The 19,498-nt window shown below is 39.3% G+C and overlaps 1 protein-coding gene across 4 annotated transcripts in view; it reads right to left on the reverse strand.

The window, feature by feature from the left end:
* Positions 1 to 3,493: 3,493 nt before the first annotated feature.
* tafa5a (TAFA chemokine like family member 5a) overlaps positions 3,494 to 19,498 on the reverse strand; it is a 579,339-nt gene continuing 563,334 nt past the window's right edge. For 3 of the 4 annotated variants that reach the window (XR_007249806.2, XM_048554490.2, XM_048554488.2), the window contains one exon: positions 3,494 to 7,483. Coding sequence is in view for 2 of the 4 variants with exons in the window: in XM_048554490.2 (XP_048410447.1) it covers positions 7,475 to 7,483 (9 nt within the window). In the remaining 2 variants the exon portion in view is untranslated. Of the gene's footprint in view, positions 7,484 to 15,677; positions 15,736 to 19,498 lie in introns of all 4 variants that reach the window. The other variant, XM_048554489.2, reaches the window with a different exon arrangement.

A 19,498-nucleotide genomic window follows, 5' to 3' on the forward strand; every position in this document is an offset into this window, starting at 1 on the left:
TTAAATAAAGCTTAAAGTATTTTGGATGATTCAGGAATACTTTAAAAATTACAGGTGAGATTCCTGACACCATTTTGGTTTTCAGGGGTAAATTTTAAGGGACATAAACAAAGTTGCTGGAAAAAGCTCAGCAGGTCTGGCACCATCTGTGAAGGAGAAAAGAGAGTTAATGTTTCGGGTCCTGAAAGTTCTGAACTGCAGTTCTGAGGAAGGGTCACTGAACCTGAAACGTTAATTCTGTTTTGTCCTTCACAAATGCTGCCAGGCAGTCTGAGATTTTCCAGCAACTTTGTTTTTGTTCCTGATTTACAGCATCCGCAGTTCTTTTGGTTTTTATTTAGTAAAATGTAAGCGTATTGGCTGGTTTAGTTACGAATGGGTGCACAAACTTTCTAGCTCCAGTGTAGAGGCTTCATCCTCTGCAATTTAAGGAGTTGCAGCAGCTTTTTATATAATCAAGGTACACCGCACGTCAGAGGTTTTGTGAAAAAGTCTTCATGAAGAGAGCTCTTGAAAGGCAAATTTAAAAGAGTCTCAAGCTCACAATGCTGGGGAAAGACCCTTCACCCACTCCCAAGGCCCTTCATTCTCCATGTTATACTTCCCCCCACCAATAACCTTCATACCCGTTCATCCACTATACATGATACAGAATTAATTAACCCTACAATGAGAGTAGTATGTGTAAAAGTGAGTATTAATAGATCAGGCATTCATTGTAAACATTCTACAAAGTTTAAAAGATAGTATTTGGTACTACAACGCAACAGAAGTGTCAAGAATCCAGATCCTTGATTTCAGCAGCTGCGACCACTTGAAACCAGGTAACTTTTTGGAAATAAACATTGTGAAAGTAGCAGAGATAAGAGAGCTGGAGCGAGGCAACAATTCATAACAAGGCCTAACTGAGAGCTCAGACTTCTAATATTCTGTTGAAGCTAAACCTCAACTGGATTGATATCACAAGCCGTCCAATCTCCACAATGAATTTCACAATATTTATTTTCACATAGTTAAAAGGTTTTAAGTGCCAACAGTTTCAATTTTTAAAGGGTCCATTTATTTACTTGAACTAAAGGTATTGAATCAATTTTCGGACATGCAATGGAGCGATTCAGGAATGTTTAAGGGAGACATTATGAGGGTATGTGTGACACTGGAATTCTTGTAAAAGGCATTCAGTGAAGAAAGCCCAGAGGAGGAAAGATGTTATGTTCCTGCAGGTGGGGATAGGAGCACATTTCATGCCCCTCTTTCCTGCAGCAGATAATGCTGCTCTTCCTGGTTTCATGTTCTTCTCCCATCTTCCTGTAGACCCAACATGGTGCCCATGGCCAAGTTCTCCATTCCTCCTGCTGACTCCTATACAAATTCCATAGGACTGGGGAGCACAGCACTCATTCACTTTTTGGTGAAATTCTTGTAGAATTTGCATGTAAATGCTGATAGTGTTTTCAAGTATTGACAGAATGTATCCATATACTCCTATTCAAGCTTTCAACAGTGATTGATATGTGAACCCTGAGAATAACTTCAAATCAAGCTTGAAATCCTCTGCAATGACTTGTTTCACTCGTGTTCAACTGACCACTGTTAGGTGAAATTGTTGACTAAAAACTCTTTAATGAGTAATAACAGATCATTTAATTATCAATCAGAGCTTTAACAATCCCCTGGAGGTAATTCCTAGCACTCACTCAACCTTCCTTTACCAAGATGGCATCTTTCTTGAAACATGAGAAAAATTGATGTTTCAACTCAAGACTCCAACTTGGCCACTTCTGATTCTTTAGTGATTGCTATCCTCAGCGAAACTCGCAGGGCCTCTCTTGCCTCAAAGTCTTCAGTGGTGACAACAATTTTTCATCTGAAGATGCCTGTAGTAACTAGAATCAATGCCTAACCGAGTGCATGAAGTTTAATTCATTTTGGATAAACTAGGGGTAATAAAATATAAAACAAAAAAAAATTGAATAACGCATATCTAAGGTCATGAATGCACCCAAATAGGGTTATATGCTTAATTTTTCAGTTATCAATGTGACTGCAAATATCAGTACTAATGCAATGCCCCAAATTCCTTGAGAGATAACATGCTTCATATTTTCAACATTTTACTAGAAATCCAGCAATGTATTTTGCTTTCCATTTTAAAGCTCATTAAGTAAACCGGCCACAATATATTGTATACACACTTTTAATCTGGCTGTTTCTCCTTTATATTTTTGGTGGGATGGAAAGTATTTCCAATCTAATAATCATTTCTGTTGAAAATGCTGCCAAATGAAATTGCTTATTTTTTGTCATTCCTTTGTTTTTAAGTTTCAAACCTTGGAAATGTTATTCATCTTACTTTATTAAGACTAATAACTAACTGAGGAATTACTGGAGTTTATTATTTTTCAAAAAAAGAAACACATATTTTCTGCCTTGTTTCATCAGTTTCATTCTGAAGACATTGGCTAATCGTTGGTGTACAATGTTGTCTGACAACTGGGAATCACTTATGTTTCAGTTATACTTTTGTATGTCATTTCTGCTTTGCTTTTAACTTTTCAGTAAACCAGAACTGAGTTCTTACTTTGTTAACTTTGCTTTAATCCCAACAGTGAATATTTCAGAGGAGGTGGTGAGATCACAGTTCTCGAGTTTTTGCAGTTAGAATATGTCAGAAGGAAGCAAACTTAGCAAAACTAAGCCTACTCTCACAACTGAAGCTGAAAGTAATTGCTGGGCATTGTAGACATATTTGACAGCTGGAACTGAAAATTTAAGGCTTGACAAGGAAAAATTATGCTTAGAATTTTTATGGCCATTTATTATGTTCTTTTATAGTTTGAGTAATACCTTGACTTTTATAAATGGTTTTACAAATAAAAGGAAAAGTACTTAAATTATTTTAGCTTGAAATAGATGCTTCTAGCATTTTCAGTATTCCACACTCATATGAGATATAATAGGAATAGTATGTGAAATACTAGGTACATTGTGAAAAACCATAGATTCATGCTTCAGCTAAGCCACTTGGCCAAGAGGCCCAATGTTCAAGCTGGTGAAAGTATGTGAAAGAGATGTTAGAAATGATAAGAATAACAAAACACCTTCGAATGGTTCACTAAAAAAATTGATCATATGATACATATCTTTGCAGAGAGAAGTACCATTCCTGGCCATCCTGTGGTTTTGTGACAGGTTAAAAGATTTGGAAAGCCAATAGCCTGAGATACAAGGAAGACGTTTCTTTCATGTAAAATCCAAGCAACCCCCATCAATTCATCAGAAAAGTACAGAAATCCTGGAAAATCAGTTGATATGGTATAATATTAATTAGCAGTGACTGAAGAGTTCCATTTATTCAGTAATAGTCTGGAAGATTGTTTCATCCATGGGATTTAGAGATTCCTTTAAAAGTAAAAATCTTAAACCATGAAAAATCAAAGCTCACAGTGATTTCTAAATGAAGAGAAAATCTTTTATTTTTCCCAAGCACTATGTATTTTAAAAAGACATGAGTTTGAAAAAAAAAATATCTTCAACAACTTGCAAACTACTTCCAATTTAGCCTCTCCTTTCCAGCGACATATATTGTGTGGTCAGTATAGATTACCTAAAATACTGAGTAATTTAAACACACAAAATACTGTATTTAATTGCAGGCAATTACCTGTAATTCACAATGATGTAAAGTGAAAATTACAATTTATTTGGGCTCAAGAATTAGAATGTAATGCTATGCAATTACTGAACAGCAGTATTTTATTATTTTATGTGATAGGATTCTGTAAATTGTTAAGGAAAGGAAATGCTTTTGAAATACATACACCAAGATTTTCCAATTTGCATCCCAAGTGGACTGATTCTCTAGGTTCATAAATGAGAAAACTCACTGGATCAAGCTCCGATCAGCTTCTTGACAAATTGCATGTTTCAGTACTGAGATTCCACATTGCCGGAAGGAATTGGTTGTTGGGATGAATTCGACAGACCATCACAGGCGAGAATATATCCTTTTCTTTTGAGTCTTGTGGGTGTTGTGGTCTTGCGGAAAGAGGAGTTAATAGCAAGAGGAGGGCAGCAGCTTTCAATGGCCAATCCTAGTTGAATTTTTCTGCTAGGTTGGTGCTTGCAGAGGCAGTCTGCCACTGCTCTTCCATTTTTTTGCCTTGAAGGAAACTATTTTTAATCAGTTTGTTCAGACTTGTTAAGGCATACCTCTAGAGAAGGTGGGAGTTGTAGTCCAGAGGCAGGCACACCACACGACTCCTCCTGCTGTGAAGATAATCACAGGTACGTGGGATGGTGATGAGTTAATGTCTGGAGTGGACATTTTCATCAAGCGCTTAATTAGGAACAAGAGAAGGTCATGCAGCCCCTTGATCCTGTTCCACTATTCAATGAGTTCATGGATGGTCTGTGGCCTAACTCTATGTATCTGCCTTTGGCCGATATCCCTTAGCACCTTTGTTTATTAAAAAAATTATCTATCTCACATTTAAATTGACAACTGATCCTACATCCACTGCCATTTGTGTTCCAAACACCTACCTGTGTGTGTAGACTTGCTTTCTAACATCCCTCCTGAATGGTCTAGCTCAATTTCCAGACTGCAGCCCCTTGCTAAGATTGTGAGAAGGCATTGAGCACTTCTCCAGGGTCAATTCCTCCAATTGTTTGCTCTTCTCGCAACCTTCCTCACCTCCTCCAGAGAGGGGAATATTGTGCCATAGAGGTACATGATGGTTTAAAGATGAACTGACTGCCAGGAGGGCAAAATACAAGTTCTCCTGAGGTTAAAACTCAAGCCTTCCTCTGAACTCATGTATAAGTTTCAGAAGTCAAAAAATTGCCTGGTAGCAGTTTGTACCCATATTTTTCCAAAGTGTTTCCCACCAAGACAACTCAGAGCTAACATAGAGTGTGTTCATGAAAAGAAGTGTTGCATGAAGCATAGTGTAATGCAAAAGAGTGGGTTTAATTTAAAATGTCTAATGATAATAAAAATACACAAATGCCTAGGCAGGAGCATGTTATACATGTCTAGGGAGATGTCCATACGTATTGGAGGAAGGAGGGGTTACGTATTCATTGATAGGATTAAATAGATTTCTCAGATCCAAATGGATATTCATTTTCAGAATGCATTTTGCCTCATTCATTACTTCTGCTCACACCTTATTTATTTTACTCTAGCCACACATAAGAAAAAACAAATTAGATTACAAGGTTGCAGGGAGAGTGATTTTATCACAAAATATGCAAAAACATCCAAGGCAAAGTTAACTTTAGGGGAGGACCATCTTTCACAGCACAGTCAACTTAGACTTACTGCTCCAGAAAGATTACTCCAAGGGTCTGAATGATTATCTTACTGACTGCAAACTCACAGTTGTACATTTAGTGAAATCACAGTCATGAGTTCCAAAACAGATCTCTCCATATTCTTTCCTTGTTAGGTCAAGGAGAAGGCAGAGTGCTTGAAAATTTGAGCTTTGGTTTCATGTTCAGATTTATTTTTGTTCCCTACATTAAAAACAAGGCAAAAAACAAACTGTTTCATTGAAGATCATAAGATAAGGATTTAAAGAAATCTGCTAAAAGTGTAAAAGAACAAGCAACCTAAGTATGTGCTTCTGTGGTCTACAAAAGTAACTGTGAAGTGACACTGTCATCCTCTGATAGCACTGCAATGAACACAATGGATGAACTTTCAAATCAGGGATCACAACTAAAGGTGGTTGCAAGAGAATATCGTCATGTGGAACTGAACAAACAATATACAGCCCTTGGATGTTTAATCCTTGTCACATAGCAGCTCACATTTAGCTTCAGAAAGGAAGTCTCCTGTTAAACATTTCAGGGAAAACAGGTATTTGTCTGTGGCAACCGGATAACAATTGGTCTTTAACTATTATTTTGCAATAAGACTCCAGTGAAATCCCTCATTGCGTAAATCCAGGCAATCTCAATTATTCCATTTAGCAGTAGGTGACAACAAGAAAATAAATAGAAAGGGGAAAGTAAAAACAAGGTATTGATATCAAAAGTTTAAAATGTTTTCCACTCTATTATACCATTACAGAAAAGAAATAAACTGTCTTCCTACAGTGCAATGGTTGAATGTATTGATGTATGAACAACATTTTTTTTTCTACAGAGTTCTTTGTGGCCAGTTTTCATATCCAGAATGCTCCAAGGAAAGAAACATACACCAATCATCTCTTTGACAGATACCAGAAGTTAAAACACAACTCTTGACCACTTTTGTGGCTGGCATAGTATGGCCACATTATTTGTTAAATAAGATTTTCTACAAAGATACAACATATAAAAACTGTTAAATATATAACTTTAGGTTTCTCAAAATACATTTAATGATCCTGTTTTCAACAAATGTTACTTTCTCATCTAATTTGATTTGTGTCTCTGTGCGTGTGTGTGTGTGTGTGTGTGTGTGTGTGTGTGGTAGATGGTTGATTGAATTGTGACACAGGCTGCAGGTAGCCAGACATGCTCATTGCAAATGCTGTTTGACAGTAGCTACTTTTATGCTGGGAAAGGAAACACGAGCTGCAAATGTTTCACATTTAGTTCTTTTTTTTCTCTGGTTGAAAATACAATGTAACTTAAGAATGAGAAAGAAGTCAGCCAAACTAAACAGGAGACTAAGATGTCCTCCCAGCGTGAGTGTTCATATGTGTCTCTTTTGTGATGGGACATAGACTATTATTCTGTTTCCATGCTCCATTAGAACCTTTAGACATCTTACATCTGATCAACTTTCCCAACATCAGGAGTCCCTCTATTTTTTTTCAACAAAGACTCTACCCAAGCCAGTAATGATTTATTTCAGCACTATGAAAAGCTGAAACCAAATCCTTCAGGAGCCCATTACAATTGAAATCAGTAAAGCTCATTCACAATGAAATAGTGTCCATTTTAACGTTCTCCTTTTGTTCTTTGGTCTATTGTTTTGCAAACAGGTAAAGATGAGGAAATAGATGTATAGATGTCAGAGAGAGTTACACAAATAATAGCACAGTGTCTTTACTATGGAGCCTTCAGTAACTCTTTAGTGTCCCACCTGAGGCAAAGATTCGCTGCCTGTTAGGGGCTGATAAAATCAATTCAGTCTTCTGTAACAGGCTTTCTGAGCAGAAACATCAACTGGATAACAGCAATCCAACATTAGTTGAAAAGTAGTGATGAGAAGGGTCAAACATTGTCAATATTGCTTCTGTCCAAGCGTAGCTCAGTATTCTATATTTACTGCCCCAGTTGTCCTAACAACAGAATAAGTGAAACTTTAGCTCAAGAGTTAGGTGAGAATATGCTGTTTTCATCAGTGTAGAGAAAGAGAGAGTTGAACAAATAACATACAACAGATGGTAGTCCGCAGCAGTAGAATTTGATTCATATAAGTAGCTCACACAGAGTTCTAAGCTGCTCCTGCAAGGATTCTTTGTTGATGCATTTGTCAGGAGACCTGAAAGTCAATAAAAAAAGTGTGAAAACTATGCTTTACACTTATTATCTTTATTGCCTAACTAACTGCGCATTCTCATAGGTAGGCAAGAGATTCCTCAAAGTTCCAAATTATTAAATAAGTTTTTAAATAAGATCAGCATTATCTATCACTGAAAACTGGTAGAAAACTGTAACACATATTTAAAAATAACCCAAAATAGTAAATAGTAAGAACAGCACAGCAGTCAACTAAAATCTCCACTGCTGACATCAGAACATGCAATAATAACTGGAAACAGAGATAGTTGTGTAAAGTTCAAAGTAAATCTTGTCAACCTCATGTCTCTCACCTGTTTTACTTACAACTGGACATCTCCAGGTAACCAATGTCAGTTGTATTGAAAGCTAGCCTTCACATTATCTCAAATTAGGAAATAGTGTTTTGAGCCCCAACAAGGAGGAAATTGTTCACTGTTTGAGATTTGTCATTGTAATGTTAAGCACACATCTGAACGTGTACTCTTAAGACTACATGACATAGGAGCAGAAAAAAGGCTAGTCAGCTAATTTAGTCTGCGCCACCATACAATAAGATGACAGCTGGCCAAATAACCTTCAAGTCCACTTTCCCGCCTTTTCACCATAGCCCTCAATTTCCTTACTGATTAAAATGCGTCCATCGCTGATTTGAATATACTTCCATGTTCATGTTAAGAACAACAATGGAGTGGCTGGGAGTCAGTGATTGTAGTGCTAATTCTGAAGCTGTGAGAATTCATTGAGATTATAATCAATGATAAAGGCTCTCAGAGCTGTTTCCAGCTCCAACTAAGTGTATTCCAATGGTGGGACAGTATATACTCAAGGATGGTCATGGAAGATGCTGGTACTTAAGTATAAATGTATAAGTACGACTGTACCAGGCTGCTCTGTGACTGCTGCGACATGTCTGCCAACAATCGTACTGGTTTCCAGGTGTTAGTTGAAGAGGATTCTGCCATGCACCATTTCAATCCCTAAAGCACAGGCAAATTCTCCATCAGGTTTCTTTTGGTTTGTTGACCCTTTCAGGAGGAGCTTAAGGGTCAACCATATTTGTGTGGGATTAAAGTTAGATAAATGTCAAATCATGTAAGCATTAATAGGTTTTTATACCTCTAAACAGTACAAGTGAGCAAATCTGATGATTTTAGGATCAGCTTTTATAGTTTCAAAATTTAACTTCTGAATTTTTAAGGTTTACGTTTAAATTCTCAAAGTTCTTGATGGAATTGTTACTCATGTTCTCTGACCAATTGATTCAGGTCTCTTATTTATTAGTATTTTGGCTCCTAATCAAGTGATTTAAATTCAAACCTCAAATGCTCACTGAAACTAAATCTCAAATTTCCTGACTGTAATTGTTTAAGTGTTTTCACAAAACTGCAATCTTCTGTCTTAGCAATAACAGAAAATGAATGGACAAGTACACAACCACAGTCCACTGTCACCAAAAACAAAGTCCTATAATGTTAACCAATGATCCAGTCCATTCCATCATTCTAACTGAATAAATAGTGTTAGACAGAAAAGTGTGTTAATGAAACAATTGAATTAAGAGTCAAAAATATTTTCCAAATTCATCATGCCATGTGGTGAAGTGCTGAGGGTTATATTGCTTCACCAGAAATTTATTTATTACAATTGTTTTCTCTTTTTTTCAAAAGCCACATTGACGACAAAGCAGTAGCATTTTGTGACTGCAACAATGCAGTTCACATGTAATGGAAGAAAAATGTCAAATGTGGATCAAAAATAACATCATGTACCATACAGTTGTTTTATTTCAAAGGCACCTGAATCAAACCCAGGCAACATACTTATTAAAAAATATGTAATGTTCCCAGAATGTGTTCATGTCAATTTTATGTGAATATATCACTGAAGCAACTGAATACCATATGATATCAAGGGTGAATACTGGTGTGCCGAATAGTAGCAATTAAGTTGGTTCTAAGCATTAAGGTCTTTTCTACTTCAAAAGTGAAACAAACTTGAATTTAAATAATAATAATTTCCTTTTACAAGCATTCTGGTCATTGGTGACTCAGCTACACCTATAAAGCGTTTACAGAATCTCTAAATAAATCACTCAAAATTCCTTTGTGCGAATGAAACATATAAAATCTTAATCATTTTTCTAGACCAAGGGGCTACTTAAAATAATCAACCAGCACAAGAGATCCTGCATGCATTACTGTCTGACTTGAGTGTTAGTGTAAAGACTTTAAGAAAGAAAAAAGGAAGAACTCACATTATGAAATCTCTGAAAAATTTAACATAGGGGATGTAAATAAAAGAGTTTCCGTTTTATAAATATCCTTTTTTGAAAAACCTTTCAGTGGTTTGATTTTTTAAGAAGGCTTCAATTGCATTATGTTAACTTATAGCTTGAGCAATTGACTATAGGATATATCGGCAGAATTGGGCCATTTGACTATTGAGTCTTTACATCCATTTGATCATGCTTGATGTGTTTCTCAACTTCATTCTTCTGCCTTCTCTCATAACCTTTAATCGCTACTAATCAAGAACTTGTCAATCTTTGTCTTAAATATACTCAATGACTTGGCCTCTGCAGCCTTCTGAGGCAATAATTTCCATCGAAATTCCTCCTCATCTCAGTTCTAAAGGGTTGACCCTTCATTCTGAGATTCTGCCCCTGATTCTTGTTCACCTACGAGTGGAAACATCTTCTCCATGTCAACCCTCTCGAGACCTCTAAGTATTCTGTAAGTTTCAATGAGACTACCCCTCAGTCTTGTTATTTCCATTGAATACAGATACAGAGTCCTCGACTGCTCCTCGTATGACAAGTCCTTCATTCCCGGGATAATTCTTTTAAACCTCCTCTGGAGTCCCTCCAAGGCCAACACATTCTTTCTTAAATACTGGGCCCAAAACTGCTCACAATATTCCAAAGGTGGTCTGACCATAGCCTTATTTGGCCCCAGCAGTACGTCCCTGCTCTTGTATTCTCTCCCTCTTGAAATAAATGCTAACATTGCATTTGTCTTCCTAACTGCCAACTGAACCTTTGTGTTTACTTTAAGAAAATCCAGATCTTGCACTCCCAAGTCCCTTTGTGCTTCAGATTTCCAAAGCCTTTCCCCATTTAGAAAAATGTGCCTCTCTTTTTTTGACCAAAGTACAGAACCTCACACTTTCATACATTATATTCCACATGCCACTTCTGAGCTCACTCTCCTACCCTGTCTAAACCCTTCTGCAGCCTCCTTGCTTCCCCAACACTACCTGAGTCTCCATCGATCTTTGAGTCGTCTGCAAACTTAGTAACAATGGCTCAGCTCCTTCATCGAGATCATTAATGTGTGATGGGAATAGTTGTGGTCCCATCACTGAACCTGATGGAATTCCACCAATCTCTGGCTTCCATTCTAACTCTCAGCCTTCTGCATTGGTAGATATGAAAGGTTGGTGATGTCCTATACTGAGCAGCCAAATATGCGCTTCAGTTAAAAATAAATATGAGGAAAAAACATTGTTTCCTGTTTTTAATGAAATATTCATGACAGCATGTGATTGTGTTGCAAAAGACTGACTGAGAGTAATACCTTTCCTTTGGACGCACGAGAAAGCGTAAACAAATCTGATGTCCTTGTAATAATGATCTATAAACCATTTGACCCTGATAAGGTTACACCAGTCTCTCGATCCATTTGTAGAACACATAATTCCTGCAACAATGACCTAGTATAAGCAATGAAGCTGATTAAGGCCCTAAAAGTGCTGGTGAGGTACAGTAAAAGTCACTGTACATCCCACCAGATCATAGGGCTGCTCTGTCATTAGGGAGAGAAAACTAGTGGTGGTTTAACCTGAGGGTCACCACACCTCGTGTAAGGAGAGAGAGGCTGAGAAAGAGAATACTTCATGGTAAACTCAGCAGGAGTGATTATTGAAACCACACTGTTGGTCTTATTGTGCTTCATAAACCAGATATCCAGACAACTGAGCAAATAAACCCGTACAGTGTCACAGCAAAGCCAGCAGCATGTTTATTTTGGACGGAAGGCCAACCTTCTGGCACACAATTTTCCTTTAATTGCTAAGAGGTAGAGTGGGACTCTGCCTGCCTTGTGACACTCTGCTGCCAAATGGTACTTGCTTCCTGCTCTACCAATGGTACCAGGACATTGGTGTGTAGCTCCCCTTTGTTCGTCACCGGATTTGCCAAGGATAATATGGTAATACCAATGGAAATGTGACTTCCACAGACAGAGAAGCAAAATGTTCATGCATACTCCCATTATTAGCTGGATGGTCTTGGCAATAGAACCAATGGATGTGGTAATGACTGGCTACAAAAAACTTGTGTAGAAAGTTTAGGATATGCTAATTCCACTTGGCTGACAGAAGATAGCACCACTGTAAACATCAGCCGAAGCACATGTTCAGGTGTATGGACTGGTCTTGAATCATAACATTCTGATTCAGAGGCAGTGTGCTACTACACAGCGAAGGGTGCTGTGTCCTTTTGTTTTATTTAGTTTCATGGGAAATTGTTGGTTGATCCTCTGTTCAAGATTTTGATCTGGCATCTCTTTCACAACATGAGAAAATCTTGGCGATGGATGTTTTACTGGGAGCTTATTAAAAGTGTGCTCCCTCTGAGCAGCACTGTCTGCACAGAACTCAAGGGGGTTGATGCTCTGTAATGTAAACTCTGAATCCCATTGATTGAAAAAAGGAGGGATGATTATACAATATACAAATATTCAATGTTTTCAAACAATACTAATTCATGGTGTTTTGCTGATATTTAGCCTCTTCTTTGTTCTTAATATTAAGAAACAGTATCTCAGTAATAGCACACTTGAGAGTCAGTACTGGTTGTGTGTTCATAGTCCAACTTCATAGACTTGACGAATTCTCAGCTGGCCCTCCCATGCCACGCTGAGGATGAACTGTACTTTCAGAGGTGCCATCTTTCAATGAAATATTAAAGAAAGGCCGTCTGCATCGTCATAGTTCCTAAAATATTCCTTAATGGGTATCATTTTATAGAAGAGCATGGACACTCTTTGTGCTATCTTGGCAGATATTTATCCCTGGTTGAATATCTTTAAAAAAATAGACTATTTGACCACTATCTCATTGTTGCTTGGAATGACCCAGCTGTGCACAAGTTGGCTGCTGCATTTTCTGCATTGTTATAGAGTACACACTTCAAAAAATAATTAGCATAAATTTCTTTGGGAGATCCCAAGGCAAGGAACGGTGCCAGACAAGTGTTAGTTTTTCTTTCATATTATTCGCTGGAGTGGTGAGGGGTTGGGTGAGAGCATTAGAAATTACACTTACAACAGCAATCATCGAGATTAAAATGATATGATTGGTGGACAGTATTTGGATTGCCATTATTCCTTCCATGAATGTGCAATGATCATTGAAATAGTTGTACACAAGATAAAGATAGAGGCCAGAAGTTATTTTTTGATTTAACAAAACTTTTAACTACTCAATTTAGTCATGAGCTCAATAAATTTCCCTTTTTCATTTAAGAGAAAAACGTGAACCTTGTCTAGATTGCAGAGCCCCCTTGTGGTACTTTCTGAGCCTTATTTCATTTTTGAATGGATTAATAGAAATAATGGAATTTGACATGTTACAATAAACCTACTTAACTCTCGGTGGATCGTGAAAGCAATTAATCGATCTAGTCCCAATGGCTCTGGAAGCTACTAATTCCTTTCTCTGTACACTCCTTACTGTCAAATTCACCCTTCTAGTTCTGTCACTTATTCTGAATATCACAAGTAAAGATATGCCTGTGCAAGAAAAAATAATTTGGAGCACTATGATTTCCATACGTCTGTTAAACTGCTAGTTTTTTTTTTAAACAATAAAGCAAATATGAATTGGTTTTGTTCACTAATGTGTCAAGTAAACACTAGGTGATGCAAATTATGTTTTTTTTATGGAAGTTTATTATGCACAAAATAATAAATTATGGCTTCTGAACAATTTTACATTTGTTGCAGTGAAGTCAGCAGCAATGTTTGATTGCTGACAGAGCACAAATATTAATCCCAAACTTTGAAAAACATCCTTTATTGCACCAAGTGACACAAAGCATTGTAGCCACCATGCAAATTCCCTGGAAAATGAAGGCTAGGCTTGAATGTATCATGGGGCTGACTAAAAGACTGGCATCGTCATCAGCAAATTCCCTCAGTTTAGAACTCTTTATTTTAAATATATTGGTGCTTAAAATGTAACGTTGATTGTTATGTTTCTTCAGTAATGAGAAATTCATCATGTAAAAATATTTTACATCAGTTCTGCACAGCTACCAACCATAGAATCCTGACAGTGTGGAAACAGACCTTTCGGCCCAACAAGTCCACACTGACCCTCACAGCATCCCGTCCAAACCCATCCCTACAACCCATCTAATTTACACATCCCTGAACACTATGGGCAATTTAGCATGGCCAATCTACCCAGACTGTACATCTTTGGACCATGGAATAAACCAGAGCACCTGGTCGAAACCCACACAGACAGTCACCTGAGGGTAAAATTGAACCCAGGTCCCTGGTGCTATGAGGCAGCAGGGCTAACCACTGAGCTACCATGCCAGCCCTGGCATTCAAAATAAAATGGAGAAGTGTAATATTTCACTGTTATGATAGCATTTCAGTAGCAGCATCTGTAGCAAATTTATATTGTATAATATTGGGTTTCCTGCAGCACACTCTACACAACTCTACATGCAAATTGTATACAAATACAGGAGTCATCACCCAGGACAGTAGAGTGTTTAATCAAGTAAAGGAAATAAGGGTGAGCTAGTGCAACTACCATATCTGGGCACTTGTTCACTTTCTATATAGTAGGATACATTTGCAGTTTTGGATAATGTAGTGACAGTAAGATAAAAGGGAAGAACAGAAGAGTCATGAAAAGGTGAATAATTAGGCCATGCCATTGACATAAATAATAAATACAGCTGGGAGATACATATCTACAAATAAGTAAACACTAATAACAACATCAGAGCAGACCATCTTTCTGAAGGTATAAACAAAACATCTCAAATTATAAGAAAATAAAACAACTGTTTATGTCAGTGTTGATTAAAAGTCTAATTGTATTGATGTCATGGATTAAATATTGTTACATTTCAATTAGAAAGCATCCCACAATCAGGGGATTCATATATATTTCATCTACAAGCTCTTTCCATCAGTTAAACTTAATGAAATTGTGAGTTGATACAGCATAATTTCCAGTTACATCAAAAGAATTTTCTTGTTGTCACATCAAATTCACCCTGTAGGGCATATACAATAAATACTTTATTATTTGCTTGCAATAAATGTACAGAGGAACTTCTTTGCTCTGAGTTGATCATGGGATGTAAATTTGTTCTTTTCAGCTAAAATCATGGAAATCCGAAAAAAAATATTTCAGTTCGTAATATGAAACGGCTAGTGCCTTTATTCCAGTATGACCAGATGCAGCAAAGCAATCTTTTCCAAGTAAATTAGAGTGACTAACCCAAGCACTATTAAGACTGTGTTCTGTACCACCAATCTGGGGATCATATTCAAACACAGGTTTATCTCAACCACTCAAATCAGATGATGATTTAGAGCAGGGATGAGGGTTTGGATGTGTCGTCCAAATAACGGGGGCTGAATTTCTTTTCTGCACCTGTATTCGAATACTTCCACCAGCAGATGACTAAATATATTTGAGATAATCCTTGCTTACTATTGAGAAAAATGGTGTTTACAGAGTAGAATTGCTATGAATCTGTCATAATGTGCAAACATAGAAAAAAAATCATTTTAATAAATACATGGATGCTACTCTTTAGAATGCAAAGAAAATTATTATTAAAAATGCACAGCAACTGTGGTCCATTTTCTTCCTCCCTATTCTGTATCATAACTCTCATTAGTGACAACTTGATCTGTGAAGTGACTTCATATGGCCTGAGATGAATTTCTAATGGGTAACAATTCTCAGCACAACTAATTCAGCTCTGAGGAACTGAAGGAGTGGAGAATAGAGAATGCATGCAATAAAGTGGCTGGTCTTTCAAGGGTAGGCTTTGGAATGCATTAGCTGGCCCGAGCCAGGGCTCCTGGCCTAGCAACACTGCTGACCTGCACCAGACCTGATTTAAGTGCAGTACTAACCACTGTTCCCCGACAGTGGAGCAATGTCCAGTCCTCCAGCGCTGTATCAAACCCCAGCCTATAAGCAAAAAGGCACAGTGTCAGGTCATTTTTTTAAAAAAAAAGTATCCATAAAATGTGCTAAATGATTTGTATTTCGCACAGAAGAATTTAAAGTAAAAAATACATTACTAGCTCATTTGTGATCATCGTTTGAAGGACAGCAATACACAGTAATGTACCGAGCTAGGTACGATACAGTGTGCTGGGTATATGGTTTATAACTACCAACCACTGTCGCAATGCATTCTTACCTTGTCCCAACAATGACTTGACCTTGTTGGGACACAAGGCAGCGGTGCAGATGAAATTTAATGAATTCGGCAAGCAAATGAACTTGTGTTGATGACAGGCACCAGGATACAGCAGTGACAGAATCATTAGTCACACACATAGATACAGTCATTGCTATTTATTACCAACCTATCTCAGAATTTGCCATTGTACATTGTATTTTACTGATCTGAAAATATTAATTTGAATCTTCTTGCAAATAAATTATTTTCACATCCTGAGAAATGTTTAATTTGCTGCTGAAAGATTGTATGCAGTTATCTTTTCTGCCACTTTGAGTTTATTGTGTTCTATCTACATTAAAGTCATTAGTAAAGGTATCATGAGCTGGAGAAACCAACAATATGAGAGCATTATCTCCTTTGATCTGCCTGCTCTTCTGGATTAAAATGTTCATGCAAACAGTACTTGCACCTCATTTAAAACAACAAACTTACATTGTGACAATAGTTATTGATCAGAACAATAAATGAGCATTAAAAATTGCATTCATATGGCATCTTTCACATCCTCAGGATATCACAAAACACTTCACTTTAGAAAGAATTTGCTGGCTGTGTAAATATTGCTGTTACTGCAAACAACAAACTTCTGGCAGCCAGATGTTTTCTCTGAACTAACATTACTGGAATAGATTTTCTCGTCATTGGCATACAATTGCTTGTAGGAGCTTACTGGCTTGTGAATTGGCTGTCACATTTTTTAGATTACAACAGAAACAGTCTGTACTTGAAAAAGTGTTTAGCATCAATGAAGCATAGAGTTGTACAGCAGAGAAACAGACCCTTTGTCCATGCTAATAAAATGTGAGGCTGGATGAACACAGCAGGCCAAGCAGCATCTCAGGAGCACAAAAGCTGACGTTTCGGGCCTAGACCCTTCATCAGAGAGGGGGATGGGGAGAGGGAACTGGAATAAATAGGAAGAGAGGGGGAGGCGGACCGAAGATGGAGAGTAAAGAAGATAGGTGGAGAGAGTATAGGTGGGGAGGTAGGGAGGGGATAGGTCAGTCCAGGGAAGACGGACAGGTCAAGGAGGTGGGATGAGGTTAGTAGGTAGATGGGGGTGCGGCTTGGGGTGGGAGGAAGGGATGGGTGAGAGGAAGAACCGGTTAGGGAGGCAGAGACAGGTTGGACTGGTTTTGGGATGCAGTGGATGGGGGGGAAGAGCTGGGCTGGTTGTGTGGTGCAGTGGGGGGAGGGGACGAACTGGGCTGGTTTAGGGATGCAGTAGGGGAAGGGGAGATTTTGAAACTGGTGAAGTCCACATTGATACCATTAGGCTGCAGGGTTCCCAGGCGGAATATAAGTTGCTGTTCCTGCAGCCTTCGGGTGGCCTCATTGTGGCAGTGCAGGAGGCCCATGATGGACATGTCATCAAGAGAATGGGAGGGAGTGTGGAAATGGTTTGCGACTGGGAGGTGCAGTTGTTTGTTGCGAACTGAGCGGAGGTGTTCTGCAAAGCGGTCTCCAAGCCTCCGCTTGGTTTCCCCAATGTAGAGGAAGCCGCACCGGGTACAGTGGATGCAGTATACCACATTGGCAGATGTGCAGGTGAACCTCTGTTTAATGTGGAATGTCATCTTGGGGCCTGGGATAGGGGTGAGGAAGGAGGTGTGGGGGCAAGTGTAGCATTTCCTGCTGCTGCAGGGGAAGGTGCCGAGTGTGGTGGGGTTGGAGGGCAGCGTGGAGCGAACAAGGGAGTCATGGAGAGAGTGGTCTCTCCGGAAAGCAGACAAGGGTGGGGATGGAAAAATGTCTTGGGTGGTGGGGTCGGATTGTCAATGGCGAAAGTGTCGGAGGATGATGCGTTGTATACTTTCGCCATTTACAATCCGACCCCACCACCCAAGACATTTTTCCATCCCCACCCCTGTCTGCTTTCCGGAGAGACCACTCTCTCCGTGACTCCCTTGTTCGCTCCACACTGCCCTCCAACCCCACCACACCCGGCACCTTCCCCTGCAACCGCAGGAAATGCTACACTTGCCCCCACACCTCCTCCCTCACCCCTATCCCAGGCCCCAAGATGACATTCCACATTAAGCAGAGGTTCACCTGCACATCTGCCAATGTGGTATACTGCATCCACTGTACCCGGTGCGGCTTCCTCTACATTGGGGAAACCAAGCGGAGGCTTGGAGACCGCTTTGCAGAACACCTCCGCTCAGTTCGCAACAAACAACTGCACCTCCCAGTCGCAAACCATTTCCACTCCCCCTCCCATTCTCTAGATGACATGTCCATCATGGGCCTCCTGCACTGCCACAATGATGCCACCCGAAGGCTGCAAGAACAGCAACTCATATTCCGCCTGGGAACCCTGCAGCCTAATGGTATCAATGTGGACTTCACCAGTTTCAAAATCTCCCCTTCCCCTACTGCATCCCTAAACCAGCCCAGTTCGTCCCCTCCCCCCACTGCACCACACAACCAGCCCAGCTCTTCCCCCCCACCCACTGCATCCCAAAACCAGTCCAACCTGTCTCTGCCTCCCTAACCGGTTCTTCCTCTCACCCATCCCTTCCTCCCACCCCAAGCCGCACCCCCATCTACCTACTAACCTCATCCCACCTCCTTGACCTGTCCGTCTTCCCTGGACTGACCTATCCCCTCCCTACCTCCCCACCTATACTCTCTCCACCTATCTTCTTTACTCTCCATCTTCGGTACGCCTCCCCCTCTCTCCCTATTTATTCCAGTTCCCTCTCTCCATCCCCCTCTCTGAGGAAGGGTCTAGGCCCGAAACGTCAGCTTTTGTGCTCCTGAGATGCTGCTTGGCCTGCTGTGTTCATCCAGCCTCACATTTTATTATCTTGGAATTCTCCAGCATCTGCAGTTCCCATTATCTTTGTCCATGCTGACCAGATATCCTAAATTAATCTAGTCCTACTTTCCAGCATTTGGCCTACATCCCTCCAAACCTTTTCTATTCATATACCCATCCACATGCCTTTTAAATGTCATAATTGAACCAGCCTCCACCACTGCCTCTGGCAGCTTATTCCACACATCTACCACCTTCTGTGAGAAAAAGTTGCCCCTGAGGTCCCTTTCAAATCTTTCCCCTCTCACATTAAACCTATGCCCTTTAGTTTTGTACTCTCCTAACCTGGGAAAAAAGCCCTAGCTATTCATCCAAATCATGCCCCTTATGATTGTATAAACCTCTATGAAGCCACCCCTCAGCCTCTGATGCACTGGGAAGATAGCCTAATCAAACTGTCCCTACAATTCAAACCTTCCAACCCCAGCAACATCCTTTATAATCTTTTCTGAACCTTTTCAGGTTACACAACATCTCTCTATAGCAGGGAGACCAGAATTGAATGCCTTATTCCAGAAGTCGCCTAACTCTTCTGTATAGCGGCAACCTGACATTCGAACTCCAATACTGAATGCACTGACCAATAAAGGCAAGCATACCAAATACCTTCTCCACTATTCTGTCAACCTGTGACTCCACCTTCAAGAAACTATGAACCTGCA

This window comes from Stegostoma tigrinum, chromosome 25 (assembly GCF_030684315.1).
Source record: "Stegostoma tigrinum isolate sSteTig4 chromosome 25, sSteTig4.hap1, whole genome shotgun sequence".
Lineage (NCBI taxonomy): Eukaryota > Metazoa > Chordata > Chondrichthyes > Orectolobiformes > Stegostomatidae > Stegostoma > Stegostoma tigrinum.